General features: G+C 44.0%; 1 protein-coding gene across 1 annotated transcript in view; it reads left to right on the forward strand.

The window, feature by feature from the left end:
• Window positions 1–1,370: 1,370 nt before the first annotated feature.
• Window positions 1,371–26,839, forward strand: part of HHIPL1 (HHIP like 1) — a 32,937-nt gene continuing 7,468 nt past the window's right edge. The window contains exons 1-5 of the mRNA XM_083612643.1: window positions 1,371–1,805; window positions 11,275–11,921; window positions 18,066–18,209; window positions 22,522–22,850; window positions 26,667–26,793. Coding sequence (XP_083468769.1) covers window positions 1,524–1,805; window positions 11,275–11,921; window positions 18,066–18,209; window positions 22,522–22,850; window positions 26,667–26,793 — 1,529 coding nt within the window. The 5' untranslated portion in view covers window positions 1,371–1,523. The remainder of the gene's footprint in view (window positions 1,806–11,274; window positions 11,922–18,065; window positions 18,210–22,521; window positions 22,851–26,666; window positions 26,794–26,839) is intronic.

Raw genomic sequence — 26,839 nt, forward strand, 5'->3', positions numbered from 1 at the left:
ATTCTATGGAGCCTCAGCTTCAGGATCTGTCCTTCCAGTGAGCACTCAGGGCTGATTTCCTTAAGAATGGAGAGGTTTGATCTTCTTGCAGTCCATGGGACTCTCAAGAGTCTCCTCCAGCACCATAATTCAAAAGCATCAATTCTTCGGCGATCAGCCTTCTTTATGGTCCAGCTATGTAATAAGCACCTATGGTATGTAATAAGCACCTATGAATTGCCCTGCTGGATCAGGCCAATGGCCCATATACTGACAGCATCCTGTTCCCACAGTAGCCAACCAGATGCCCATGGGAAGTCTGCAAGCAGGACCTGAGTTCAAGAGCCTTCTTCATGTATCTGTGGGGTTGTTGTTTTTTGTCTGTTTGTAAATTGCTCTGGATTTCCCTGGGCAAGAAAAGGTGACTAACAAATTCAATAAAACAACATCATCAACAACAACAATTCTTCACTCCTGCAGTTTCCAGAACTTGGAATTTAGAAGCATACTGCCTCAGACAGTGGAGACAGAGCATAGACCTTGTGGCTGGTAGGATAGCCTCATCATCTTGAATTTGTGCAAGTTGCTGACCATCACGGTTTCTGGTGAGAGCAAGAACAGCATATAATTTGGCATCCCTGCTGGGTTTAAGGAGGTGCGGATGGTTCCTCCGCACAGGGCACCGAGCCAAGAGGATGCAAAATAATAACAAGAAGAAGACTTATATTTATACAGGTGCCTATTTTTTTAAAAAAAATATTGTACCAAGAGCAGTTATTGTGAAAATCAGAACTATTTAGGAAAGGGGCGCCATATTTTGACGCCCTATTATCCCAGTCTGTCCCATATATATATATGCACTATTTAGAGTTCTTAAAGGGGGGAAATACATTGGGGATGGGAGGATGCTTGGCTCGGTGCCCTTTATTCCAAGCCTGGTGCCTACTAGTGCCGAGGCTGCGGCCGGCCTTGGTCTCCTCCGCGCCGCTCGCTCCTCCAGGCACGTGTCTCCTTCTCCTTGGCGCTCCGCGAGCTCGGCGGGCGCCGCTCCAGCGACTATTTACCCGCCCCGAGCGGGGAGAAGGCGGTGCCTCCGCCGTCCTCCTCAGCTTTTTCTTTTTGGGTCTGAGGCGCTTCTGCGAGCGAAGGGGCGGCCGAGCGAGCAGGTCCCCTTTGCCCCCTCTGCCCTCGGCGCTGCGTCCGAGTCGTCCTCCGAGCGCGCTGAGGGCGCGGCAGGGCAGCGTCCTCTCCCTTCCCTGCCCAATCCGAGGAGGCGGCTGCTGCCTCTCGCCTTCCCCGTCTCCCCATCGGCTAAGGGGCCCTCAGGGCACGGCGGCGGGAGCTGCCGAAGCGCAAAGGCGCACCGCGACGCGCGCGCCTCGCCAGACCCTCGCAGCGCACGGCTGCGAGAGCCCGCGTGAGCCCTCACCGCCCGCCCGCCCGCCGAGGGCCATGGCCGGGCGCGAGCCCCGGAGCTGCCGCCGCTTCCTCGCCGTCAGGAGCCCGCGCCTGTCCTGAGCGCAGCAGCGCCGAGGAAGGGAAGCATGGCGCGGGCTGCTCCTGGGCGCCGCCGCCCGTGGCCGCTCCTCCTCGCGCTGCTCCACGCGCTGCCGGGGCTGCTGTGGGGCCACCCGCAGTGCCTGGACTTCAAGCCGCCCTTCAAGCCGCCGCGCCCGCTCCACTTCTGCGTGCAGTACTCGGACTTCGGCTGCTGCGACGCCGAGCGCGACGCCGCCCTGCTGGAGCGCTATTACCGAGTGGCCGAGAACTTCGACCAGGCCGCCTACGCCGCCTGCGCCAGCCACCTGCAGAACCTCTTATGCCAGGTGAGCCTGGTGGGGCCACGTGGCCCGTCCCTTTCCTCCCATCCGCACCCCCCCAAGGCCTAGTGAGAGGGACCTAGTTAGAGTGTGGGACCTGGGAGGTAAAGGTAAAGGGACCCCTGACCATTAGGTCCAGTCGTGAACCACTCTGGGGTTGCGGCGCTCATCTCGCTTTACTGGCCAAGGGAGCTGGCGTACAGCTTCCGGGTCATGTGGCCAGCATGACTAAGCCACTTCTGGTGAACCAGAGCAGCACATGGAAACACTGTTTACCTTTCCGCTGGAGCGGCACCTATTTATCTACTTGCACTTGGACGTGCTTTCGAACTACTAGGTTGGCAGGAGCAGGGACCCAGCAATGGGAGCTCACCCTGTCACGGGGATTCCAACCGCCGACCTTCTGATCGGCAAGTCCTAGGCTCTGTGGTTTAACCCACAGACCAGGGTTCAAATCCCCACTAAGCCCTGAAGCTTATTGGGTGACTTTGGGCCAATGGCTCCCTCTCAGCCTGACCTACCTCACAGGGATGTTGTGAGGATAAAATGGAGCAGGGAGAAAGAATGATGTTACTCCTTGCAGGGCAGCTGGGATATAAACGCAAGGAATAATGTGCCAAGCGTCGTCCCCTGTTTTCACCGAGAGCAGCCACGCTGGGATAAATAAATGGACAGCGCTGCCCTGTCTTGTTGGCAGTCTTCACTCAGCTGCTGCAGAAAAAGGGATAAAGCAGATGGTCCCACCCAGCCAGGTTTAATCCAAAAGTCCAGGTATGACATGCTGAGAAAGACTGCAGCCTAAGTTGCAGCTGGAGTCTTCCATTAGGGTTTCTCAAACTTGGGTCTCCAGCTGTATTTGGACTACAGTTCCCATCATACCTGACTTTAGGCCATGCTAATGGGAGTTGCAGTCTATCCATGTCTGCAGGGTCAGTGGTTCCCCATCCGTAGAGTTGATGGACCAGGCAACTTCCTATAATCCTTTCATCCACTGCCAGTCCACTGTAAGGGTATGCAAGGGCTGTCCTGCCTTGTGAAATAGCACTTCCATTAGATATCCTTCCTCACAAACAGATAGGCCCATCCTTCAACATTCTGCATATTTAGGTAGATGGGATAGATGCTCCACTGTCCCATATGTGTTTGCACCCAGTTCATCTTTATGAAGTATAACCTACACTCTGCTTTTACCCTAGAGGCGAATGTCAAAGTTATCTTCATTGCAGCCAGCTGTGGTCCTTCTTACAGGATTTTGCAAAAGTAGGCTATCCAAGTGATACCTGCATTCTGTCTGGTTCCATATTCACCAGCTAGGCTGGTGAAGGACACACACAGATGATGCTGTTTCCCATATCCCTCTCTGTCCATGCACCTTCTCCAACAAAGTGAATTATCTGAGCGTCCGTCCCCCCCCCCCCGTGAGTTAGCTCTCCTTTCAGAATCTGCTGGGCAAAATAAGAAGCTCTTTGCAAAGTAAGAAGCTCTTTGCTCTTCATAATACCATGCAGCCTCCTTGTCTTGCTTGCAAAACTTGCTGGACCAAACACATGCTGGTAACATAGATTAATATCAGGACTCTGTGTGTGCTTAAGCCATGAGCTTTCCTCCAGCACCAGGTGCATTGGACAGGTCTCAATGAACGGGCTGTATAATTCTCATTTCTACAGGATATGCTTTGCCAAGCGTTTCTCTTTGCTTGCTTTGTCCATTCTTTGCTCAGTCCCTGTTCCAGAGAATGGTAACAACACCTGAAAACCCCAATACATGAAAGGCATTGCGGTGATTTGCTTGATTTTCAATACTTTTCTGAACCTATTCCTGTACTCTTGCCATAGTAGAATGTGTACTAGGTAAGTGTCTGCCAAAAAGAGGAGAGAATACCAGCGCCTTGTATATTTTCATTCTATACATCTTTTGGCAAAACGCCACAAGTAGACTTCCAGTGTATTAGCTGCTTCTATTTCATTTCATATCTGCAATATGAAAACTGGTCATGTTGAGTCCTATTGAGTCACAGAGCTGCATAGTGGAAAGGGACCTACAGGCTATTTAGCATCATAGAAATGTAGAGATGGAAGGGACCCTGAGAATCATCTAGACCAACCCCCTAGAATACAGGAATATGCAGCTATCCTATCAAACTTGCAACCTTGGTATTATCAGCACTATGCGCTAACCAACTGAGCTTATTGAACTCTTAGTTTATCCTAGGCAGGAACAAATGATTCAGAAGACATTGTTAAATGTTTATATTAATTCACAAGGTCTTACATCATATTTTATTATTTCGCAATGAAACAGGAGGAATTTTCTCCAAAGAAGACATGAGCATGTTGGCATATGATTCTGGATTCTGGATCTCTCCCTTGTCATTTAGAGAAAGCTAACATGTTGTCTGCACTGGCCATGAAAGTTGCATAACTTAGGGCATTTCCAGACTGTCACTAGTTTTAAGCGGTATTCAGATCACTGGCAAATTCAGGCTGTGCAATTTGTAATTGTTTGGGAGGTCTTGCCCAACAAACTCGCTTCCCAAAAAGTTTGAACTGTTTGCAATAAGGAAAGTGATGGGAAAATGCATCAAGTGAGATAACCTTTACTTGATGCAATATCTAACCTTTCCACAAACAAATAAGTATGCATGCTCACTAAATATCGTTCAACCTCCCTGCAAACGAATCAGGATGAGCGCTTAATAAATAGGTGGTCTGGAAACACCTTTAGATAGGTATACAGTCGTACCTTGGTTGTTGAACGGAACCCGTTCCAGAAATCCCTTCAACTTCTGAAAATGTTCGAAAACCAAGACGCTGCTTCTGATTGGCTGCAGGAGCTTCCTGCGTGCAAATGGAAACCATGGAAGCTCCATCGTACATTCGGGTTTCAAAGAACGTTCACAAAACAGAACACTGACTTCTGGGTTTGCGGCATTCGGGAGCCAAAACGTTCGGCTGCCAAGGCGTTCGTCAACCAAGGTACGACTGTATTTGGGATAAATGGAGACTAAAAAGAAGCATCTGTTGTAAATACCAAGGGTAGTGTCCTACTCAGCATAGACTCCTTGAATGCAATGAACCTAAGATAGCCAAGTCCATTACCTTTAGTGGGTCTACTCTGAGTTGGACTAGCATGGAATACCATAGGTGCAAGAGTTGTCAAGTTCTTGCGGAGCATTGCTGATGGAGGGCTTGTGGCAAATTTGCAGTGTGTGTTTGTGCTGTTTAGCTCTGGAGATAAAGGTCATAGGTTACGGCCATTGTTCTGTTCCTTATCTTGTGTGTCAAAAAACTGCATCGTCCACAGCCCTGAAATCCCATACACGCCACTTTCAGCCGTTCGTCGTGCTTGTGTTTTTATGCTATAGCAGATGAATAATTTACAGGAATCCATTAGACTGATTTAGGCCCTGCTTCTCAGACACACAGATGGTAATTTTCCTCAAAATGTATTCATTAGTCACATTATTTTGACAAGTGTCTCTGTGTATGAATGTGAATACTCCAAATTCCAGCTCTTCCTATATTTAGTTGTGGTTTATTATATGACATTGTTTCTCTTCCGGGAATAGAATGAAATGTTGATCGTATTGCCATATCTATTCCATCTGCAATAGCCGAAAGAAACTGTCTATCTGCACCGCTGGCAATAGCCCTCAAATAGACTGTCAAAGCCCTATGTTTTTGCCCCTGTGATATTTTACGTTCCTGGAAAAATGGGGGAAACAAACCTCCTAAAGGGAGTTAAAGGGATTACACTAGTACAAAAAGATCTCTGACCCTCCTAGGTTGCAAGCTTATCTTGCTTTACTAGAGAGTAGACTCATAGAGTTGGAAGATACCCCGAGGATCATCTAGTCCTGGCATAGGCAAATTCGGCCCTCCAGATGTTTTGAGACTACAACTCCCATCATCCCTGACCACTGGTCCTGTTAGCTAGGGATGATGGGAGTTGTAGTCCCAAAACATCTGGAGGACCGAGTTTGCCTATGCCTGATCTAGTCCAACCCTGCTGCAATGCAGGAATCTCAGCCGAAGCATCCATGACAGATGACCAGCCAACCTCTGCTTAAAAACCTCCAAGGTAGGAGAGTCCACAACCTCTAAATGGAGCAAGTCCCAATGAACTCAGTGGAATGCACTGGATGTCATGGTTAATGCAGTAAATATCTTAGGGCATTGGTTCACATGTGCATGTTTGTCACCTAGATTGATGACCTGCATGTGTGACTGCCACAGCTATAGACATTTCACATCATTTCAGCGATGTTGCTTTTTCAGTGGAGGCTGTTGATAAATTCAGGTGTGAGTTTAATTTTTTATTTAAGACATTTATATGCGTTTCTAAGCAGCATACGTAAGAACAATCCACAGAAAACTGGATAATAAAACAAATAAAGGTTTATAATAAAACTGAATGCTACCTTAAAATGCTTGCTGGAACAAGAAATTCTTAGTCAAGTTCCTGAAGTTCAGCAAGTAAGGGTGCCTTTCTGATTTCAGTTGGGAGGGAGTTGTGTACGTGCATGTGTGGATCGGCCTTTTCTTAAAACAAGCTTGCACATTAAAGAAATAAACCCTTATCCATGGAAAATAATGTTAACATTTGTGACTGCTTACTGGTTATTTTTCCTTGATGCTTTCAACTGGTCCAGGGCAAAATCAGATATATCCTTATTTCATCCTTACAGAAACCAACACCCACCTCCAAATGCCCTTAATTCCCAAGTGGGAGGGTAATATCTAAGTCATATTAAAAGTAGTTCCATTGAAATAAATGGGTCTACTCTACATGTGACTAATGTTGACTATCACCCAGACTAAAGATTTCATTAGTTACATAAAGCGTTGACGGCCATGAAACCTCTCCTAGGCTGCAGTCCTGAGCACAGTGAGTTCTTCCTACACTGGCTAAATAAAAAGTCCTACAATGCTCTTGTTCTGTTCCCATCCATTCATTGAGACTTATGGAATAACACGTTCTGATGGATTGATTTCTTATTCATGTTCATGACCCTTCAGCTCAGTTAATCTCGAGTGCAGGATTGCAGCCTTGGGAAGCAATCAAGGCATTGTCGAAGAGTGGCAAGGGATGGCAAGAAACACAGAAGGGTCTGCTTGATGAAAGCTTATTTATGACACACAGAGAAAAGGCTTTGATTTAGGGAACGGAGAACATGTATTTATGTGCAAGCGCGCTGAAATGAGGTCCATTGTTCTGCAAAGATGGGATGATTCAGAGAGAATTGTGTGTGGAGCTGTGATGACTCAGCTACATTTCCCACTCCCTAACGTTCTTCTTTTCTAAAGGTCAAGTGGTGGAGAATGATGGTTACTAGCAGTAGAGTTTACTTAAGAGCTGGTCGGGACCTTGAGGGTCAATTTGTCCAACCCCCCTTGTAGTGCAGGAATCTCAACTAAAGCACTCACGGCAGATGGCCATTCAACCTCTGCTTAAACACCTCTATAAAGGAAAGTCCAGCACTTTCTGAGGGAGTCCATTGTTGAACAGCTCTTACTGTCAGAATTTTTGAAAACAAATATATATGACAGAGGAACACAGTTGTTGTTTAGTCGTTTAGTCGTGTCCGACTCTTTGTGACCCCATGGACCAGAGCACGCCAGGCACTCCTGTCTTCCACTGCCTCCCGCAGTTTGGTCAAACTCATGTTGGTAGCTTCGAGCACACTGTCCACTGCCTCATCCTCTGTCGTCCCCTTCTCCTTGTGCCCTCCATCTTTCCCAACATCAGGGTCTTTTCCAGGGAGTCTTCTCTTCTCATGAGGTGGCCAAAGTATTGGAGCCTCAGCTTCACGATCTGTCCTTCCAGTGAGCACTCAGGGCTGATTTCCTTCCGAATGGAGAGGTTTGATCTTCTTGCAGTCCATGGGACTCTCAAGAGTCTCCTCCAGCACCATAATTCAAAAGCATCAATTCTTCGGCGATCAGCCTTCTTTATGGTCCAGCTCTCACTTCCATACATCACTACTGGGAAAACCATAGCTTTAACTATACGGATCTTTGTTGGCAGACAGAGGAACATGGGATGCTGCTTTACATCAACATCTACATGTTGAGCTACATCTTATGCAGCTTTGTGTTTAACTCAGCATTGTTTTTGCTGACTTTGCATCAGGGTTTCAGGCAGAAAACCTTCCCAGCCCCAGCTGGGGACCAAACTGATAGATGACATATTTCGGTTACAAATCCCAATGGATCCGTTTCCCCCAATTTAATGAATTATGTAAAGGGAAGTACTGCAACTTCATATTGGACCCAAATGTTATATTATCCAAAAGCATCCAGAATTTTATATTGGGGGTGGGGGGAATCACTGCATACCGAAACATTTTGTTGCAGGATTCCTTTGTGCTCAACAAAATGCAACTTTCCCTGCATGCGTTATGTACCAATATGGTTAAACTATTAGCAAAGAAGACGGAGATTATTGTTTGGATTTCCTGTAGTACTGTAGTTTGCAGATGGGAACTGATAGTAATAGTACTCATATAAAAGGAAATTACAGCAGTTTTCTAAGAAGTTTTGCTGGAGCTGCCAAGCTGATATCATATATAAACAAATCACACTACAACAAGAGCAAGCAGTTCCTTGAATCCAGCTGGTTCGGTTAATTTCTTGAGGGAAAATAAAATCTGAGACAGATCACAGCTGCTTAAACGCATAGAACATTTTAGCCAATGAGGTGAACTTTTTACATCACAGTGAATCACATTTTCTAATCCTAATCACAGTGTGGGGTCTCTTGACCCATGTCGATCCAGGCAGTGGGGCTCTTAATTTATTTAAGTGAATCAAACCCTGTTAGTTCTATGAGTTGGTGTTTTTTAACTACTTTTTTTTTTGTATGTAAGGGAATTTTACATCTTGTCCTCAGCTGGCCCAGCTGCATGTGAAATTCAGCCAACAATATGACTAAGAGCACCAAATTAAAGTCAGCAAACCAGATGCAATTTTTCAATTGGTTGATTGTAAGGACAGATGTTCCACAGCAGGCACTGCATGCATTTTTTTTTTTACTTTAGGGTTCAATATTCAGATGATGGCTTTGCAGTTGTGAATACCTGAATAAAGCAATTACTTCACCAAGGCCAAAAAAAAAAAGCATGTGATTTAATATTGTGTGCAAATTTCAGCATCTACCTTCTTCTTTTAAAAAAAGTTTTAAACTCTGTTGCCTGTTAGAATAGGCTTTAACTGATGTTGGAGATATCTAGTGAAAGCTCAGTAGGGCTTTTTGTATTCTGAAATCAGTATTTCAGAAGTCACTCTTTCAGAATAGCTTCTTACAGCTTCTCAAGTGTAATGAAAACAGAATAAATGACTGAAAATAGGCAGGCAGATGTAAATTTGCATGCTACATACAAATTGCAGAATTTTTGCTTTACGTAGTGAGGAATGTGCTATGTGTAATAATAATAATAACAATAATATATTTATACCCCGCTCATCTCTCAGTGTGTGTGTGTGCCCTGCTTTGCACACAGCACTAATCCAAACCATGGTTTAGCACAGACAAACCATAAGCTGTAACCAGCAACTAACTTACAGTCTATAGTTTGTCAAGGGCAGCTAAACCACGAGTGCAAAACCACCGGGGAGGAAGGAAGTGGCCATTGTCTCCTCTCAGGAGTCTACACATTTGCTCATTTATGCTAAGCCATGGTTTGGTTTAGTGTTATGTGTGAACAAGGGCAGTGTGGTGTGTACGTGCAGCAGATGCATCACCCCAGCTAAGAATGCTGGTTTCGAAAGTAATAGGACATATGCAATGCCTCTTACCTTGGTTCTGCTTGGCATGGTAATGCCTTGCATTTTTTTTTTAAGCTGTCTTCTTGAAACATGTCTGTAGGTCCTTTATCTTTTGAGGATTTGCTGTTTATGTTCCACACATACTCGGAAACATCACCTCTGGTGTAAGATCTAAGTTGCATTGTGGACTCAGGCTCCTCTTAAGCAGGCTTCCTCAAACATTGCCCTCCAGATGTTTTGAGACTACAATTCCCATCACCCCTGACCACTGGTCCTGCTAGCTAGGGATCATGGGAGTTGTAGGCCAAAAGCATCCAGAGGGCCGAGTTTGAGGAAGCCTGCTCTTAAGGTTGTTTTGTATCTTCTTTTTCTGCTTGTATCTTATAGTCCTGTCTTAAAGCAAAACCAACAAGGTTCCTGTGCAGACCTACCATTGGATCTGAATAAGTTCAGACAATAGGTTATGCACATTCCTGGGTACCAGAAGTAAGAGTTTTCCTGTGGCTGCAAGGAGATCTTGTGGGAACTGGCAATTATCAAACTCCCCGGCGCAGGCAGTTTGGAGTTGCTGGCTGAATTGCAACTGAATAAGAGATTTAAGGACATGCTATCGTAGGTTTTTCCTCATAGGAGAAAGTGAAATCAATACAGCTGTTGCCTTAAAACCCAGATCAGCTCTGTCCTGAAACCAATTGCAAGAAAATACTAGATTATCCCCACATGGCATGGAGATAGCCCACTGAATCTTGGTGTATGGTAAAGCAATCATTGAGTCAGTTTCTCTCTAAATGCCTTCTGTTTGTCTCTTTGTGGCTAGACAGATGACTAACATTCTCACATTTTGCCGTGTGCTAAACTCCCCAAGTTTCGGCTGTAGTTGCAGAAAAATAAAAGTAGCTTAATACCCACACCTATATCTTTTTGCTTTTGCATGCAGAAATATGAGTTGATGTGCAACAAGCCATTCTTTTCCTGACGTGGCAGCACACTAATAAGACCTTTTGGTTGTTGTTCAACATACTAAAATGTTATGAAATCAACATAGCTGCAGCTTTAGAACATTTAAAGTATCTTGAACTTTGGGATCTTAACAATATTTAAATAATGACTTTGCTCGTGATCAATAAACTGGTCTCCAGACATCCAAAGCCCAGAGCTAATCTTGACATATGAAGCTGTCATGTACCATTTTGAACCATCTAACCCAGTATTATTTCCAGAAAACATCCCCAATAGCTTCAGGAGAGAAGCTTTAAATTGATGCCAATCAAAGTCCCCCCCCCCTCCCATGTCAATAGCAGCTTGCAGTGGGGAGCAATTTCCTTTGGGATCACACTGGGAGTGGCGGGGGGAGAGATAGTTAAAACCCCACTTCCCTATGGTTTTGATTGCTTCCCTGCATGGCTGCTAGTTGTGGGGGTGGGGACTCTAGACATGTTAAGGTTGGGTTTCCCCAAACTTGAGTCTGCAGCTGTTTTTGGACTACAGTTCCCATCATCCCTGACCACTGGTCCTGCTAGCTAGGGATGATGGGAATTGTAGTCCCAAAACAACTGGAGACACAAATTTGGGAAACCCTGTGTTAATGCATTCATGCATTTAATATCACATCTGGTTTGGCCTTTAGTGAGCCAAAGCAGAGTCTCCTATTTGGGCTAGTGATACAATGAATAGAAACAACTGACACGAGCTTCTCCCTTTACCTGCAGGAATGCTCCCCCTATGCTGCTCACCTGTATGATGCGGAGGACCCTTCCACTCCAGAGAGAACTGTGCCAGGACTATGCAAAGATTACTGCGTACAAGTGTGGCAAACCTGCAGGGCCATGTTCCGTTACCTTACCCCAGATGAAGAGTTACTGTCCCTGGAAGACAACATGGCAAAGTTCTGTCGTTATTTGTCCCTCGACGACACTGACTACTGCTTCCCCCACCTCCTGGTCAACAACAATCTCAATCAAAACCTTGGGGTAGTGGTTGCTGATTCAGAAGGGTGTCTACAGCTGTGCCTAGCTGAGGTTGCCAACGGGCTTAGGAATCCAGTGGCCATGGTGCATGCAAACGACGGAACGCACAGGTTCTTCATTGCTGAGCAAGTTGGCTTAGTCTGGACCTACCTCCCAGATCGGTCACGGCTTGAAAAACCATTTCTGAACATCAGTGAAGCTGTACTGACCTCACCTTGGGAAGGAGATGAGAGAGGTTTTCTAGGTATAGTCTTCCATCCTAAATTCAAATTTAATGGTAAAGTGTATGTCTACTATTCAGTTGAAGTGCAGTATGAAGAGAGAATCCGAATCAGTGAGTTCAGAATTTCTCCTGATGACATGAACTCTGTGGACCATGGTTCTGAAAGGTATTGTATGCACCTTTATCTGTCACATTTATTTAAGATGCTGGAGGGCAAACATGCACATCTAAGGATTGTTTTGGCTGTGTATACATTAGCGGCTTAAAACACAGCAAGTGCTATCCCACCCCATCCCTGCGTGCTGTGTTTCAAGTCACATGTACATGTTGCTGTACATGCTAGGGAGGAAACAGGGATGTATTCACTCAATGTACAGTAAAGTGGTACCTCGGTTTAAGAACAGTCCGGTTTACAAACTCCGCAAAACCGGAAATAGTGTCCCGGTTTGAGAACTTTACCTTGGTCTAAGAACAGAATCTGAACGGTGGAAGGTCACCGGCGGTGGGAGGCCACATTAGGGAAAGCGTGCCTTGGTTTAAGAATGGTTTCGGTTTAAGAATGGACTTCCGGAACAGATTAAGTTCGTAAACCGAGGTACCACCTAACATGTTTGGTTTCCCCAGGCCTGCAACCCCCCATAACTCCTATTCATGAAGCTGTCATCTGGGCATGAGCGATGGCTGTTTCAAATGTACACATCTCAGATTAACCGCAGTTTCCGTTTTCAAATCAGATGGAAACTGGTTACAGGGAAAATGCATTTACAAAGCAGTCGTTTTCAAGAAAATGCAGGCTAGATACGGATTGTAGGTAATTTCAAGTGAACATGGCTTTGAACGCCAGTCGTGGGAGCACATTGGAGTCGGAGCAAATGGCAATGTGTACACAGTCTAATAGTAACACATTCTGTTACCTGCATCTTACCATGCTTCCATTGCAGACAGAAAGCTGAAGTCTGATGCATGGGTAGACCAAGCCACTCAGAGTAGGGAAGTGCGAAAAAGTGTCATATAGACAAAATGCAGCTTGTGTCTTTGATGCTTCCTGGCTGCTTCTGGAATACACTGCTCCCCCAGTCTGAGGAAGCCCACAAACTTAAAAAGGTAAAATGGTTTTTCTGAAGATCCCTTCATTGGCCATCGCCACAACTGAAGATGGGCATTGGCTAAGATTGACATGAGTCAGAGGGCCAAGAAAATGTAGTGGCTAACTAGATTCTACTCTACTAAACTCCATACTAGAGTCTGCAAATGAGTGTTCCTTCCTGGGGATTTTCTTTTGCTGCAGCATGTGGTTCAGCTGGCTTGGTTTCAGACATCTGGGCGTGTTTACTAAACTGTTCTGTGTCTACAGACACCTATGGCTCCAGTTTGCTTTTGCTTTTGGCATGCAGTGCTTTGGATAATGACTGTTTAGCTGCAGCAGAATTAGTACGGAGCGGCTCAGTGGCTTTGTCCTAGATCAGAGATAGGGAACCTGTGACCCTCCAGCTGTTCGACTCCTCTATCAGCCCCAGAAAGCATGGCCTGTGGTCAAGGGTGATGGGAACTGTAGTCCATCATCTGGAGGGCAACAGGCCACCCATCCCTGGTCAAGATGACTTTCATTCCCTTTATAGCCTTAAGATTGCATGAACAGAAACAAATCATGCTTTAAGTGTTCTCAAGGGGCCGAAAAGTTTTGCAGAGCTGTTCATAGGAAATAATATTTAGAATTCAGATAAATCCCCTTCAGTTTTAGCCTCCAGCTGAAAGATGTTCTTGTTGCGTTGCACATTGGCATGTATATATCCCTGTGCTTCTCGGTTCCCTTCTTCACTCCGCATTTGCACTGAAGTTTGCTGCAATTCCCACTTAGTTTGTGAAGAGCAAAGTTGCTGCTCAAAAAGCAGGGGTGATAGCATTGTGATGTATGCGTGAGAACTCAAGTATGTTTTATTCCCTCCCATGACTTTGCTGCCAGGACTCGAGCCCACTGTGGTGATTGACTCCAGTGACCTGACGGGCGTTAGGTCTGTTCTGTCTGTGCTTCATGACCCTGCCTACCTAATGGAAGGGACTGCAAGGGAAGCCATCCACACCACCCAAGGGCACCTCTTTGCACCAGTAGGACAGGACAGTTGACAATCTCTACTCTCCTAAAATCTTCCTGGTCTGGTTTGCTCACCAATATGAGATTCTCTTGTGCGTTTAGGGCTACCTTTGTCAGAAGAAAATAGGGAGGCAAGCCCCCTCCTCCCGCTAGGGCTGCATGGTGAATATATTGGCTTGGGTGCTAAGATAAGTTAATAAAGTTCATGCAAGGAAATATTCCCACAACGTATTTCCCCCTGTAACAACCTGAGCCCTGCAAAAGCCTCTTGGTTTGTAGGGTGGGGAGCAGGGTTTTTATTCAGCCAGAACTAAGAAGTTCCGGCACTTCTTAGGTGGACGCCATTGCCATTCTAAGAGAACGAGGGAGGTGTTCATGGTGAGTTCCGGGACCTCTTTTTCTGGAAAAAATAGCACTGGTGGGGAGGTGTCTACCTGAGGGAGGTAAAGGTAAAAGGTGGCGCTGTGGTCTAAACCACTGAGCCTCTTGGGCTTGCTGATCAGAAGGTTGGCAGTTCGATTCCCCACGACGGGGTGAGCTCCTGTTGCTCTGTCCCAGCTCCTGCCAGCCTAGCAATTCGAAAGCACACCACTGCAAGTAGATAAACAGGTGCTGCTGCAGCAGGAAGGTAAATGGTGCTTCCATATGCTCTGGTTTCCGTCACGGTGTCCCGTTGTGCCAGAAGCGGTTTAGTCATGCTGGCCGCATGACCTGGAAAGCTGTCTGCGGACAAACACTGGCTCCCTCAGCCTGAAAGCAAGATGAGCACCGCAAACCCATAGTTGCCTTTGACTGGACTTAACCATCCAGGGGTCTTTTACCTTTATCTTTTTTACCTGAGGGAGGTACGGAAGGGTTGCTCGTCAAGGTTGGAATTGCACAAAATCAGGTGATTTCTGTAGTGGCAGAAAGGACATTTTCCTTTCTAGTGGGTAAGGCAGTGGGACTTAAGAGCCTTATGCTCTTAAGGCCAAACACTAGGACCCTCAACAGAAAACAGGAGAAGTTGGACAATAGGGTCAGTTGGCCTGGAGCCGAGGTGTGGCATAGCTAGGTGAGTAGCAACAGACCAGGTTTCCTTACGCTGAACAGGAAACAGCGATTCAAATGGCAGAGCTAGTTTTGCAAAGCAGGTTGATGCAACTAGATGTGCAACTGTGGCCGTTTATTGGCATGTCTTTGGAAAGCAAGTAGGAAAAGATAACGTCAGGTGGCCTTCATTTTGTTTTTCATTGAACTGTCTGGGCTCTTGGAACACAGGAGAACAGTTCCAGCTGGACTGCCTTTTGTTTGGTTGTACTTTGGGCGTCTCCAGACACTTAGCTCGACGTGAGGTCATCATGACAAAACAGCAGTGAGGAAGGGTGGAAAGCAACACCAGCCCACTTTAATCACTGCAGGTAGAAGTGGGTCTTTAAGTGGATTTGTGCCTTGGCCAGCAAATATTTGTGTGTGTGTGTGTGCATGCCTGTGGGTGGGCGGACAGAATGAGAGGGGACATGATAACAAAATATTAAGATGGCACATGGAATGGAGAAACTGGAGAGAGATAAGAACTCGGGGCCATCCAGTGAGGCTGACTGTTGGGAAGATTCAGAACAGAGAAAGGAAGCACTTCTTCAATTAGTGCATAGTTAAATTATGATTCTATGGATGGCTTTAAAAGAGGATTCGACAGTTTTCATGGAGGAGAAGGCTATCAGTAGCTACTACCCATGAGGACTGTGTTCATCCTCTGCTATCAGAGGCAGTTCGTCTCTTTTGAGTACTGGCTTTTGGGTACCATAAACAAGTAGAGTATTGCTTAGGTCCTGATTGTGGGCTTCCAAGAATGCATCTGGTCAGCCACAGTTGAGAACAGGATATTGGACTAGATGGGCTTTTGGCCTGATCCAGCAAGATTCTTCTTATGTCCTTAAAGACCACAATGGGTGCTCTCACTCTCAATGTTAGCAGAAGTATTGTGTCCAGATCAAGGGAAGTAATAGTGCTGCTCTATTCTGCCTTGGTCAGACCACACCTGGAGTACTTTGTTTTAAGAAGGATATGAACAAGCTGGAATGTCTTCAGAGGAAGGTGACCAAGGGTCTGGAAACCAGGCCTTATGAGGAACTGTTGAAGGAACTGGGTATGTTTAGCCTGGAAAAGAGGAGACTGAGAGGAGATATGATAGCTATTTTAAATATCACAAGGGCTGTCACAGGGAGGGGGAACAAGCTTGTTTTCTCCTGCTCTGAAGGGTAGGACACAAACCAGTGGGCTTCAAATTACAAGAAAGGAGATTCCAACTAAACATACAGAAGAACTTTCTGACAGTAAAAGCATTTCAGCAGTGGAACAGACTCACTCAGGAGGTTGTGGACTCTCCTTCCTTGGAGGTTTTTAAGCAGAAGTTGGATGACCATCTGTCATGGATGCTTTAGTTGAGATTCCTGTATTGCAGGGGGTTGGACAAGATGACCCTTGGAGGTCTCTTACAACTCTACAATTCTATGACTCTAAGACCTGTTTCTAGTGCTAATTGAATGTGGTTATCTACCCCTTTTATGTATGTCCTCCAGATAGGAACTACAGGCTTATCCTGCAAGCATGGCTCACTGTGTGTTTTGCCTTTACTTTAAAATTCAGACAGCATTTCCTTCGGATTCCCTACTAAGCATTTATTCATCTTGCTCCATTATATATATAAAACCACTTCGGAGATTTGTGAGGCATATTGTATACAGTGTTATATTCTTGCTAAGGCATCTCTGTGGTGTGTGTGTGTGTGTGCTGGTTCAACTCAAGAGCTGAAACGCTTTGAAGATGAACAACGTCTGGGGGAAGGGTGGGAACGAAAGGATCTTGGCTTTATCTTCATAAATTCAAGTGTTAACACTTTGCCTCATGCAGTTTTGCTTTTGTGGTTTGTGGAATACAGTTTCCATACTTTTACGTTCTGCCTTAAAAAAAAAAAGTAAACCTTTTTCATGGAACACAAATTGATTCATGAACTTAAGATGGGGAAAGTGGGAAACAGAAAGCAACCAAAATGGGCAGATTCACCCATCCTTAACATATTAAATGAATCCATGCCAATCTAACCAACAGTTATAATGCCTTACAAATGCTATACTCTGTTTTGAACAAAGTAAAAAAGAAAAAAGCCACCTTCTTTTGATAGGATCTGTAAGGAATTGCGACGTTGTCAAGGCTGTGGTCCTTCAGGTGCTCATGGACTCCAGCTCCATCAGCTCCAGCCATCATGGTTGGTGGTCAAGGGTGATGTGAGTCGCTGTCCAACAGCACTTTTTATTGACAAGTTCAAAAGATGAGTTGAACGGCACATATATGCATTCAGTTCATTAACATTTTATTCAGAGTTTCACACAGCCATGTGCCTATTTATTGATACATATTCATAGATATGTGGGACGCGGGTGGCGCTGTGGGTTAAACCACAGAGCCTAGGACTTGCCGATCAGAAGGTCGGCGGTTCGAATCCCCGTGGCGGGGTGAGCTCCCGTTGCTCAGTCCCTGCTCCTGCCAACCTAGCAGCTCGAAAGCACGTCAAAGTGCAAGTAGATAAATAGGTACCGCTCCGGCGGGAAGGTAAACGGCGTTTCTGTGTGCTGCTCTGGTTCGCCAGAAGCGGCTTAGTCATGCTAGCCACATGACCCGGAAGCTGTACGCCGGTTCCCAAGGCCAATAAAGCAAGATGAGCGCCACAACTCCAGAGTCGGCCATGACTGGACCTAATGGTCAGGGGTCCCTTTACCTTTATCTTATTCATAGATATGCAAAAAATACACACCCATTACAAAGTATCTTTTTATAATATGCTAAGATAAAACAGCGACTTAGTCTTCAAAAGAACAAAGTCGGAAAGAAGAAAAGACAAGAAAAAGAGAGACTCATAGGAAGAGAAAGGGGAAAGAAGGTGGGGGGGGGACTACAGAAAGATAGAAAAGAGTAAAATGACTTTTGGCTCGCTGTCCTGCAACTACATATAATATTCATTCCTTAAAATCCAAGCATTATATCTTCTATAAACCAGTATTTTTTTCCAGTCGTCAAATCCCGATATTACAAGTCCATTTTCTGTTTCACACACACACAAAAAGTCCATAGCAAGTTTCCAGTCCTTAACAAATGTCAACAGACTTTGCTTTGTTGTAGTATTCGTCTGTATTGCTAATGTTTTGCTGCTATGATTATTTCTCTCTCTTTTCTCTGCAGGGTAATTCTCGAGATAGATGAACCTGCTTCCAATCATAATGGAGGCGAGTTGTTGTTTGGAGATGATGGTTATCTTTATATCTTCACTGGAGATGGAGGAATGGCCGGTGATCCTTTTGGATTGTTTGGAAATGCTCAAAACAAGTAGGAGTCGGACAGACATGATATTATTTGGGAATGGGGCAGGCAGGCTGCACTCTGTTGATTTTATGTAGAAGTCAAAATAGGTTCAGTAGTAGTACATACCCTTATTGCTTTTCTTGACCTCAGGTTGGGCTACTCAGTGCCATAATGCAACTGTAGCACCCTGCTTGTGGTTAACGCTTAGCTGGAATGAAATATTCAACGCAGCAATAGAGAAATTAAAATAATAATTTATTTGTCAGACAAATAAATGATAGGCACAGTGGCATATGGTTACCAAAGCTCTGCCTATGCTCCAGCCCTGATGGCTAGCACTTATATTTCCTCAACCCAGCCCCCTTGCTCCTCCTTTGGCTGCCTCTGTCCAATCAGCCTGGTTGAAATTCCTATTGGCTGTTTGCTAGAACCAATCATAAAAGATACACCCATTTCCTATTACCTTTTATGGGAGACAAAGAGCTATATTTCCTTCTATCCATAAATGGCAAACAAGTAGCCATATATCTTACATTTGCCTCAACAAGGCACCTTAATTACCAGATCACCTTTTGCCCTTGTTACCCCTCCATTCCAAAATAGATGACTAAAACAGATGGCTCATTCTGTCTTAAACAGATCTTGGGTTCACATTCTCACACACCATCAATGAAATAAGAATCTAACATAAGAATCTAACATTTCTTACTTTCTAAATCCTTTGCATAATTATATTTAAGCCAACAAATCTTATACATTAACATAGATCCTTTTCAAAGTAAAACTTCTTCAATTTACACCCCCCTTTCCTGGCCAGCTGCTTTTCCCATTAGCTCTTGCCCTTTAACCTTAGGAAAATGTGGCTAAAGCCTCTAATGGGAGGCACATGGTATTATATTTTGTTAAACAATAAATCCTACTATTTACTAACTCTTAATTAGTGCTTTTGCAGCTTGATTGTATTCTGTAATACGTGGGGTCAATGTAACCTTTTTGCTCCCAGCCTATAATTCTCTTTTACAACTTTGAGAATTTTGGCTCCTGCTATAAATCAGGGGGGCCCTTGTCCAGGAGGATAAACATCTGCCAAAGTCCTTAGCCAGCTGGTCTTCTGCCTGGCATAAAAACATTTGCAAATATATCTTTAAGCTCATTTTTAAATAGAGGCCTTGATCAGATGCCTCACAACCTTCCCCAACCTGATGCCCTCTGGATGGTCAGGACTACAACTCCTATCATCCCTGACCATTGGCTATGCAGACTGGGACTGATGGGAGTTGTAGTCCAGAACATCCAGAGGGCATCAGCTTGGAGAAGGCTGGCATGATGACATGCCCTTATGTAGCAGATTTTGTGTATTTTGTGATCTGGCAAATTTCTGCCTAATTTGCCAACTTTTGTACAATTAGTGCAAAAAAAAGGTACCTTTGGTTCCAAATGCAAAAGCACTGCCTCTTTGCCAGTATTTGTCACCAGCAACCTAATGTTGTACAGAACATATTGTCCACCATAAGTTTCTGAGCTGTGAATATGGCACATTAAATATGACTGATTCAGACACAAGTCTATTCCACACCTGTAAGGAATCAGTATTTCAGTGTGGCAGCACCTGCATTCCAGAACTCCCATTGACATTGGGCAGACATTTGTTTTGTTTATTGTGTTGTATATGAAAAGCCTTAATAAAATACATTGGTGCGGGGAAGATGTTAGGCTGGCATATTCACTGTATTGTATTTGTCACCTGCTAAAAACTTGTTTGTGTATGCATTTAACTGCTGGTTTTATTTACATTTTGAACTTCTCTTGAATATCAACTTGTTTTTAACCTCTGTCTTTTATCGGTAATTTTAATGTATATTTTATGCAAGCCGCTTAGAGGGTTTTTTACAATTAAGTGGTATGGAAGGTCTGTTGAACTTCTGTTGAAGTTAGGGACGCAGGTGGCGCTGTGTTCCAAAACACAAAGCCTAGGACTTGCCGATCGGAAGGTCGGCGGTTCGTATCCCTGCGACAGGGTGAACTCCCGTTGCTCTTTCCCAGCTCCTGCCAACTTAGCAGTTCGAAAGCACATCAAAGTGCAAGTAGATAAATAGGTACTGCTCCGGCAGGAAGGTAAACGGCATTTCCGTGCGCTGCTCTGGTTTGCCAGAAGCGGCTTAGTCATGCTGGCCACATGACCTGGAAGCTGTACGCCGGCTTCCTCGGCCAATAAAGCGAGATGAGCACCACAACCCCAGAGTTGTTTGCAACTGGCCTTAACTGTCAGAGGTCCCTTTACCTTTAGTGCCCAGGGATTTTAACATTCAAAGTCCAGCTGAATTATATATATATATAGATTTTATTTTAGAAAGTTTTTGCTTACAGATTGCATTCATTCCAAAACACAAAACAATATCTTTAAGAGGTTCCCAACTACTTTCCCCCACCCCCTCCCCTTTTCCCAATCATTATCTCTTTTCTTTTCTGCATTTTTGTGCCTTTATCTGATTTATTCACCTCCCGTATTAAAATCTCTCCCTGATACATCACAAGTGTTACTCTAAGCCTGCTAACGTTTTTAAATGTTTACTGTCCTCCTTCAGATAGTCTACAAAAAGAGCCCATTCTTTTTTTAATTTATTATCCTCTTGGTGTCTGATCTTCCCAGTCATTCTCGCCATTTCGGCATAGTCCATTAATTTCCTTATCCACCCTTCTTTTGATGGGGTTCTTCCTTCCTTCCAGCCCTGGGCATTTAACATTATCGCCGCTGTCGTCGCAGACATAAATAGGACCTTTTTCTCTTTTGGAATTTCTTCTCCTATTATGCCTAATAAAAAAGCCTCTGGTTTTTTAATACAGGTTATTTTAAACATTTTTAAAAATTCATTGTATATCATTTCCCAATATGATTTTGCTAATTTACAGGTCCACCACATATGGAAAAATGTACCTTCATTATTTTTGCAAGTCTTGTAGGAGTTAAATACCATCTATACATCATTTTCATATATTTCTCCTTTAATGAACAGCAGGTGGTAAATAAATCTTAAATCAACCTTCCATAACTTTCCTCATGCCTCAAATTGTATATTATGCCCTACGTCTTTTGTCCAATGTATCATTACCGATTTCACTTCTTCATTTTTTGTCTCCCACTCCAACAACATTTTATATACTTTTGACAGAACCTTTTCATTACTTTCCAACAGATCTTTTTGTAATCTTGAGATTTCTTTCCCTAAACCCACTTTTTTATCCAATTTAAATATATCATTTAGTTGGTGATATTGGAGCAAATCAGTAAACAAATGTTTTATATTTTCTTCAGTTTCAACTGATTTTCCTCCTCTATCTTCAACTTTCTATAAGTTAACCAACCTCTTTCCATATTTAATTTTTTGACCGCTAACACTTCTAGTGGTGAAATCCACCACGGGGTCTTACTTTCCAGTAAATTCTTATATTTGTCCCAAATATGATATAATGATTTTCTTACAATATGATTCAAAAAGCTGAATTTACTGTTTTCCAAAACTGAGCTTGCTTTTCTGGTAGCTTGATACCCACTTCAGTCAGCAGCCAAGGAAGATTTTAAAGAAATCATTAAAGCCACTAGTTTAAATATGTCACACGGATGACCGCAGAAGGGCATATCCTTGGGAAGCATTCTCAATAGCCCCTTTGAAATAAGATGGTCTTGCTCCAAGTTCTGGTGTGTGAATGTCCAGAATAAACAGTCTCAGCTTGGTAGACTCACTAGAAAGCCCAGTGATGGCACAGGCAGTCCGCTGAGCAAAATGAATGTTGCCCTTTTGCCAGTCATTTTCCCAATTTTTAGGGTTCCTGCGAGGAAGAATGCATTCCAAACCACCTATTATTTACATAAGCAGAAGGGTTTAACAATATCTTCTCACCCGGTATGGCTTGTGAGGAAGAAAGACATGCATGCTTATTAATTCACCTTTTCCAGTGAATTTAGTAGAAAACTTGGGTGAGTAGCAGAACACATTAAAATACATTCAGGAAGCACACAATTCAAATGGGATCAAAACAGACAAAAACACAGTCAGCTGAAAATACATTTGCACACATTATGCAGCCCATCTCAGAGACCAGCCATTGCTTAATGAAACGCTTGATTCATTTACCAAATCACTTCTGGTTATTTAACATGCCGTAGCACTTCGGTGCAAAATCTTCAAAAACATCCATTTGAACTCCTAATAAAATTTATATGCACTGTTAGTCTCCCTGCTTATGGAAACCTTGCTGCTGCGTTAATGTATTGCAATAATCTAATGGAAGGGAAAGTTTTAACAGAATGTTATTTTGGTGTTTCGCCCTTTGACAGGTCAACGCTGTTAGGCAAAGTTCTCCGGATCAATGTGGACAACAACGACCACGGGCCTCTTTATAGAATCCCTCCGGACAATCCTTTCATTAACGAGCCAAAAGCCCGGCCAGAAGTCTATGCTTATGGGGCCAGGAATATGTGGCGCTGCTCTTTCGACAGAGGTGACCCCTACACAAAGGAAGGGAAAGGCCGGCTTTTCTGCGGCGACGTGGGGCAGAATAAATTCGAAGAAATCGACATAGTTGAGAAAGGGAAAAATTACGGCTGGAGAGCAAGAGAAGGGTTTAGCTGCTACGACAAAAAACTGTGCACCAATTCCTCATTAGGTGAGTATGGCTTCTGAGTAATTGAATTGGACAGTGAATTGCTTTGGTGATTTTGGAAATTTGGATTTCCCATTTGGAAGCACACATTTTGGGCTCATGACGCATCAGGCTTCATGCAGCTAGATCACTATATATATATATATATATATATATATATATATATATATATATATATGGGGGGATGCTCCTGGGACATCAAGAGGATGGAGATGTCACAAACCTTTGGTATTATTATTATTATTATTATTATTATTATTATTATTATTATTATTTCAATTTATATACTGCCCTTTATCAAAAGATCCCAGGGCGGTGAACAGCACTAAAAACACATTTTAGAACATCAATGTTAAAAACATAATAAAAAGCATACTGGCAGACAGCCTTATAATAAAATAGTCAGTATAATAATAGTCCTCTCCCCCACATTTTCACAGGCCTTAGATTAATTAATAGCCACAGACCTGGGTAAAGAGGAATGTTTTTGCCTGCCGCCTAAAGGCATGTAATGATGGTGCCAAGACAGTCTCATGGGGAGAGCAGTTCACAATCAGGGAGCCACCACAGGAAAGGCCCGTTCGCTTGTTGCCACCCTTCGAACCTCTCTGGGATGGGAAACACAGAGAGACATCATTCTACCCATCATTCTACCCGGACACTGAGGTCCAGTGCCGAGGGCCTTCTGGCAGTTCCCTCACTGCGAGAAGCCAAGTTACAGGGAACCAGGCAGAGGGCCTTCTCAGTAGAGGCACCCACCCTGTGGATCACCCTCCCACCAGATGTCAAAGAGAAAAATAACTACCAAACTTTTAGAAGATATCTGAAGGCAGCCCTGTTTAGGGAAGCTTTAATGTGTGATGTATTACGGTATTTTAATAATTTGTTGGAAGCCACCCAGAGTGGCTGGGGAAGCCCAGCCAGATGGGCGGGGTATAAGTAATAAATTATTATTATTATTATAAGGGCGTCAGATGACAAACACAGGGACCAGGTCAGTTCCTATGGGAAGAGGCGGACCTTAAGGAATTGAGGCATTGAGCTGTTTAAGGCTTTATAGGTCAAAACCAGCATTTATATTGGGCCTGGAAACTAACCGGCAGCCAGTGCAGTTGTGCCAGGATTGGTGTTAATATGCTCAAACCGCCTTGTTCTGGTGAGCAATCTGGCCACTGGTAGGCTCTGTTCAGGCTTGAAGAGTCATAAGCCGCAGACCTAGCTTCAGACTTTCCAGTCACAATTTCAGGCCCGGAGGATAGGAACTGAATTGCAGAATGTGCTGAAGCAGACTTGCTGCTCTTCAGATTATACAGCGAGTGAGAAGTGGAAAAGGAATCTGAGCTGTTGTTCCATTGCTGCTGTTCCGCTTCTTAGCCAGCTATGTTGCTAATGATGCCCTGGTGTGCCAGATTTTCAGAGTGGTTGCATTATGGACTCGACAAATATGTGGAAAAGACAAATTTAGCTCTGCTGTCCAGACTATTACTTAATTAAAATCCCACAGAGACATACATATTACCAGCTTCTGTGTTCTGTTTTCCCCCTAGGAAATGCATTTATTTATTTTTTTACCATAAGAGATAAATATGCGGGAGTCCCAAGCCTAAACCTATGTATTTGGAAGTAAGCCTCGTTGATTTCACTGGAACTTGATTCCAGAATGCTTAGAATCACAGTCTAGTTAGAGTAATAAAAACCTAGTTTCTAAACTCTTAATCCCATGCACAGATTAGTCATTCTGTTTGATTTTAAAAAGCTACCTTGTCCTTTATAAAATTCCGTCACTGCTGCTTTGAAGACAAGCCAGCTTCTTAAACTTTGAGCCAGGTCAGTAGAGAAGGGTTGTGAAATCTAGACTTCAGATCAGTCGGCCAGCATGCAAGTCTAGGCTTCAGACTAGAGTGTCATCTGAACTAAATTGGCTAACTGGATCTGCACAAAAGGGATGAATGTCAGCATGGGTCTGTATCCCAATGACTGACGCTCATAAGCAGTATTGCAGTTTTCTTCTCCTTTTAATTCTCACCAGATTGAAATAATAAATCAGATGGTGCTATAAGTGAAGAAGCCATTATGAGCTCAGACATCATGTGCATTTAGGCTGGTATTCTTTCATCAGGTTATCCTCCCATTCTTGTTGGAAGAAGCAGAATGATCCAACAGGGTGCCCTTCGGCTGTGAAAAATTGTTTGTAGACGCTGCTGTGACTTATTTATAGAAGCCAAGAGGTCTGGGGCAGACTTCACATTTGTGTGTGTATCAGTTTATAATATAGGGAACTCCCGGTTAGGATAAGGTTACCAGATGTCCCCATTTCCTGGGGCCAGTCCCTGGATTTACAAATCAGTCCTCATACAAAATCCATTGAAGTTGAAAAGTGTCCCCGGATTCATTGAAAAAAAATTTGGTAATCTTAGGTTAGGAGTGTCTGAACGCCACGTGATTGTGCACATGCACATGGTGCTGAATCTGGAAGTAGATAAAGACATCATGGAAAGTGGCGGGCTTACACATGCTCTGCCGTTGCATGGGGGGAAGGGGTCTGGAACAGAAGTCCCACACAAAACGCTGATTGGCTCTGCAGTGGTACCTCAGGTTAAGAACTTAATTCGTTCTGGAGGTCCGTTCTTAACCTGAAACTGTTCTTAACCTGAAGCACCACTTTAGTTAATGGGGCCTCCCGCTGCCACTGCGCCATCGCCACACGGTTTCTGTTCTCATCCTGAAGCTAAGTTCTTAACCCGAGGTACTATTTCTGGGTTAGCAGAGTCTGTAACCTGAAGCATCTGTAAGCCGAGGTACCACTGTAGTTCGTAAATGTTGCTATGATGTATTATACATTCGTAAAGGTTGCAGCAGAGCCTCAAAACCAGCTTCCACACACTGCCTTAGAAATGTTAGAAATGCCTTAGAAAGCACATGCACAAGATCCCAGGTTCAGTCCCCTAGTGTCTCAAGATAAGGCTGGGACTTTTCTCTGCTTCCAGTCTGTGTAGTCTATATTGAACTAGATGGACTTACTCTGATTCAGAATATGGCAGGTTCCTATGTTCCTGCTCATGCTAGGAACATCCAGAGCTAGAATAAGCAGACAATGCAACATTACTTAGGGGGACTTTTAAGTGGTAAAATAAACTGGATTTTGAGTTAAACCATGCTGTATTTGGGGAATAAAACCCTGATATTTCTGCTGGTAGAGGAGCCCTATAAACGCTGCAGTCTTTGGAAGAAGGTTCTGTAAAATATACCTTCCTGTTTCTACTCAGTGTTCGAAACTCCCATTGTTCCAGGCTCATTTTGCGACAGGGAATTTCATTATCGCGAGCCATTTCTGAGCTCTGGGAACAGTACTGCGCCTAAGATTTCATATTTAAAACTGCAGATTGGATGGAAAGGAGGACCTTTTTCTGCCTCCCCACTTCCAGCTACTTTCTGAAGACTGGAGAAGAGACCCTCTTAAGAATATTAGGAAGGTAGACAGGGGAAGGACTAGTCCATGTGAAAAATGAACATAATATTTTAGCTGCAGTTCCTTCCTTTTCAGCTTTGTATTCTTGTTATATTTAAAAAGTGAGCCTAGATATTCCATTGTTGTGCCCATAACCTAAGTTAAGGTGCCATTTAGCTCCCAGCTTTCACATCTCAGTTTCTAACACTGTTTCTACTCTATGGGGGTTTAAAACAAAGCAGGCTATAGAATAAAAAACAGAATTCAGTATGACGCTTTCTAGCCATCAATGAAGCGTGATATATGAATGATTATACAATGGCTGATTTGCATCCTCCAGGCATGATAATTCTCTTTTCCCCACTCTGCAGATGATGTTTTCCCCATATATGCTTATCCGCACAAAATGGGGAAGTCGGTGACAGGAGGCTATGTCTATCGGGGTTGTGAGTCTCCTAACTTGAATGGGGTGTACATATTTGGAGATTTTATGAGCGGGTAAGTGACAGGCAGAGCGGCCATTAGGTGAGCAACAAACAACTCC

The sequence above is a fragment of the Podarcis filfolensis genome (assembly GCF_964270895.1).
Source record: "Podarcis filfolensis genome assembly, chromosome: 1".
Taxonomy (NCBI): Eukaryota; Metazoa; Chordata; class Lepidosauria; order Squamata; family Lacertidae; genus Podarcis; species Podarcis filfolensis.